This window comes from Poecilia formosa, unplaced genomic scaffold, assembly GCF_000485575.1.
Source record: "Poecilia formosa unplaced genomic scaffold, Poecilia_formosa-5.1.2 Scaffold700, whole genome shotgun sequence".
NCBI classification, from domain to species: Eukaryota; Metazoa; Chordata; class Actinopteri; order Cyprinodontiformes; family Poeciliidae; genus Poecilia; species Poecilia formosa.
This window is the reverse complement of record NW_006800639.1, coordinates 14,992-17,479: the sequence shown is the minus strand read 5'-3', so window position 1 is coordinate 17,479 and position 2,488 is coordinate 14,992. Positions and strand designations below refer to the sequence as shown.

The 2,488-nt window shown below is 31.6% G+C and overlaps 1 protein-coding gene across 1 annotated transcript in view; it reads right to left on the bottom strand.

Annotated features, from left to right (window-relative positions):
- LOC103130957 (contactin-associated protein-like 2) overlaps positions 1-2,488 on the bottom strand; it is a gene marked incomplete at its 5' end in the record, with an annotated part of 58,147 nt that overhangs the window by 40,925 nt on the left and 14,734 nt on the right. The window contains one exon of the mRNA XM_007542490.2: positions 466-550. Coding sequence (XP_007542552.1) covers positions 466-550 — 85 coding nt within the window. The remainder of the gene's footprint in view (positions 1-465; positions 551-2,488) is intronic.

Here is a 2,488-nt window from a genome sequence, read left to right as displayed (position 1 = left end):
GGATTCACGGTGTATATTAACTAAACTTATTTTTTTGCGCAAATTTTTCCCTCTAATTGTCAACCTTAGCACTTGGTGTCCTCCAACCTGTGAACTCTTTGGAATTGATGGATGACAGATGGTTCTTTGAGCACGAGTTGTTTGTTCTCCACGGACACAAGATCAACTATAACAAACTTGTTCAAAGAATACAAAGCATGATAAGGATACACTGCTAGATAATGTGCAACGAATCTCTGAGGAGGATTTGAAGCTGATCTCGGTTTCAAGGGGTTAAGGCTCAAGAGCTGTGGGCTCTGAAAGAATCTGAGGAATCCCTTCAGATTATTTCAATGCTTGTTCATTTTTCTTGAACCATGCTAAAGGTAATCAGGTGATTAAGCAGCACTGAAAATCACACAAAGACATCCTTAAAGAATGAGAGGTAGCATTAGGTGAGTGAGAATATGATGATGAATACTTTACCTGGACCAGTCAGCAGACGAGACATTCGGCAGGTGTAAGCTACATACTGTTCACACCTTTCTGCTCTGCTGGTGACTGACAATACCTGACACAGAAAGGCACAGTTGATGATTTAAGTTATAAATAAGTAGAATTAATATTTCAGAACAATATGTAAGAAATATGGAATATTTATAATAATATTAAATATGGAAAATTAACACTCCCATTAAATATTCACAATGTTCACATACTGATGTCCAATCATATTGTTGAATGATTCCTATTACAAATAAAAATTGGTTTATTTTCAGTTAAAGAACATAAGTTTCAACTTGTTCCACATCACTGCATACTAGCAGGTGTCCTAATTTATTCATCACTCAAAAATTCATCACTCAAAAATATAATGAATGTTATACTTATTCATCACTCAAAAAAAGTATAACATAATAAGATGTTATACTTTACGGAGTTCCCTAGAAGACATGAGGATTTTTCTTTCTTTTGTGATCCCTTCCAAAAGGTTTAGCGTTCTCTCGCAGTAATGTACTGATCTGTTCATGTGGCATAATTGAATACTATAAGTCTTTTTTATGGTGGCCATCGTACTTTCTGCTTTAGTTATCATAAGGTTTTTCCATGTATGTTAATATTGTGTTGTGAAATATCTGAAGTTTTTTATCTTTTTATTTAAGATAGAAATGCACCACAAGCCTAAGACATAAATGGAAACTTTCCATAAGAAGAAAAGAAATAAAAAATACATCCAAACTATTTGGACTATTTCTGAGTTGTTGATTGTCTTTATTGTGTTGGTCTGAAAGGGTTAAAGGGCTGCTTTAATATGCAGTTCAATCTCAACCTTACACAAACAGACGTAAACATGCAGTGAATAAATAAATTTTCAATCAGTTTTTTTGCATTTTGCAAAAATAATAAACAAATTTTAATGGAGGCTTTATATATTTGACATTTTAAATGGATATTTGTGACTGTATACAAAATAGATCAGTAAATATTCCAGTAAGCATATTGCGAGGATACACAATTTTTTTTTCCACGTCCGTAATATTTTGCAAATGGATCTTTTCTTCATTTTTTGTTTATTTGCATTACTTGAATATTTGAGTTGTTAAAATGGTTATTACTTAACATATGTACAAACAACCAAATATGTACATAAAAACAGGTGGGACGTAAGATTTTTTTCAAATAGCTGTCTGTTTATTTTTATATTATTATTGACCTTATGCAACTGAGAATCATTTTAGTAATCGATGATTCTGGATATCAATTAATCAGAAAATAACTGGCCCTTGCTGCAGATTTATTTAACTACTTAAGCCTTCTTTATAGATGATTTAAATTTTAGAAATTTGAAAAATGAAATTATTTGCATAGATGCAAATAAACAATTTAATTTCTTTTTCAAATAAACAAACATTTTATTGCCTAATATGCAATAACAGCATTTCTTTAGTGAATACTTCAGCAATGGATGAATCTGCATTTAATAATAATCCTAATGTCAACATATGAAAAGCTCTGCATTTTCTGCTTGACTTAACATCATTACAGTGTAGGTCTGATCTACACTGCAATGTGTAGGCCACATTGCAGTGTGACTATTTTTGGGATTATCCAATTAATGACTGGATAGCAAAAGTGCTTATTAGCAATTTTTATTTTTTTAACTTTTTTTTTTAAAACAGAAAAACCAGGTGAAGCTAAAACTGTCACTTGAAGAGTTTAGGGTAGAACAGATTTAATGACAAGGAAGGTTCATCTTAAATGAAAAATTTATTTATTTTCTGTTCAGGTTTGGCTTAACTGTATACTCCAGTTAACGATTAATCGATTACTAAATTAGTTGATTACTTCAATAATCGATTCATCCCAACTAATCCAATTTATTGTTTTAGTCCTACTTCCCATTTTCACTAATTATATTCATTTACAATGTCCCATCTTAAGTGTATTAATAAAACGCAATTACAGTAACCCAGTGGTTCCCAAACTTTTTATTCTGCGCCCCCCCCCC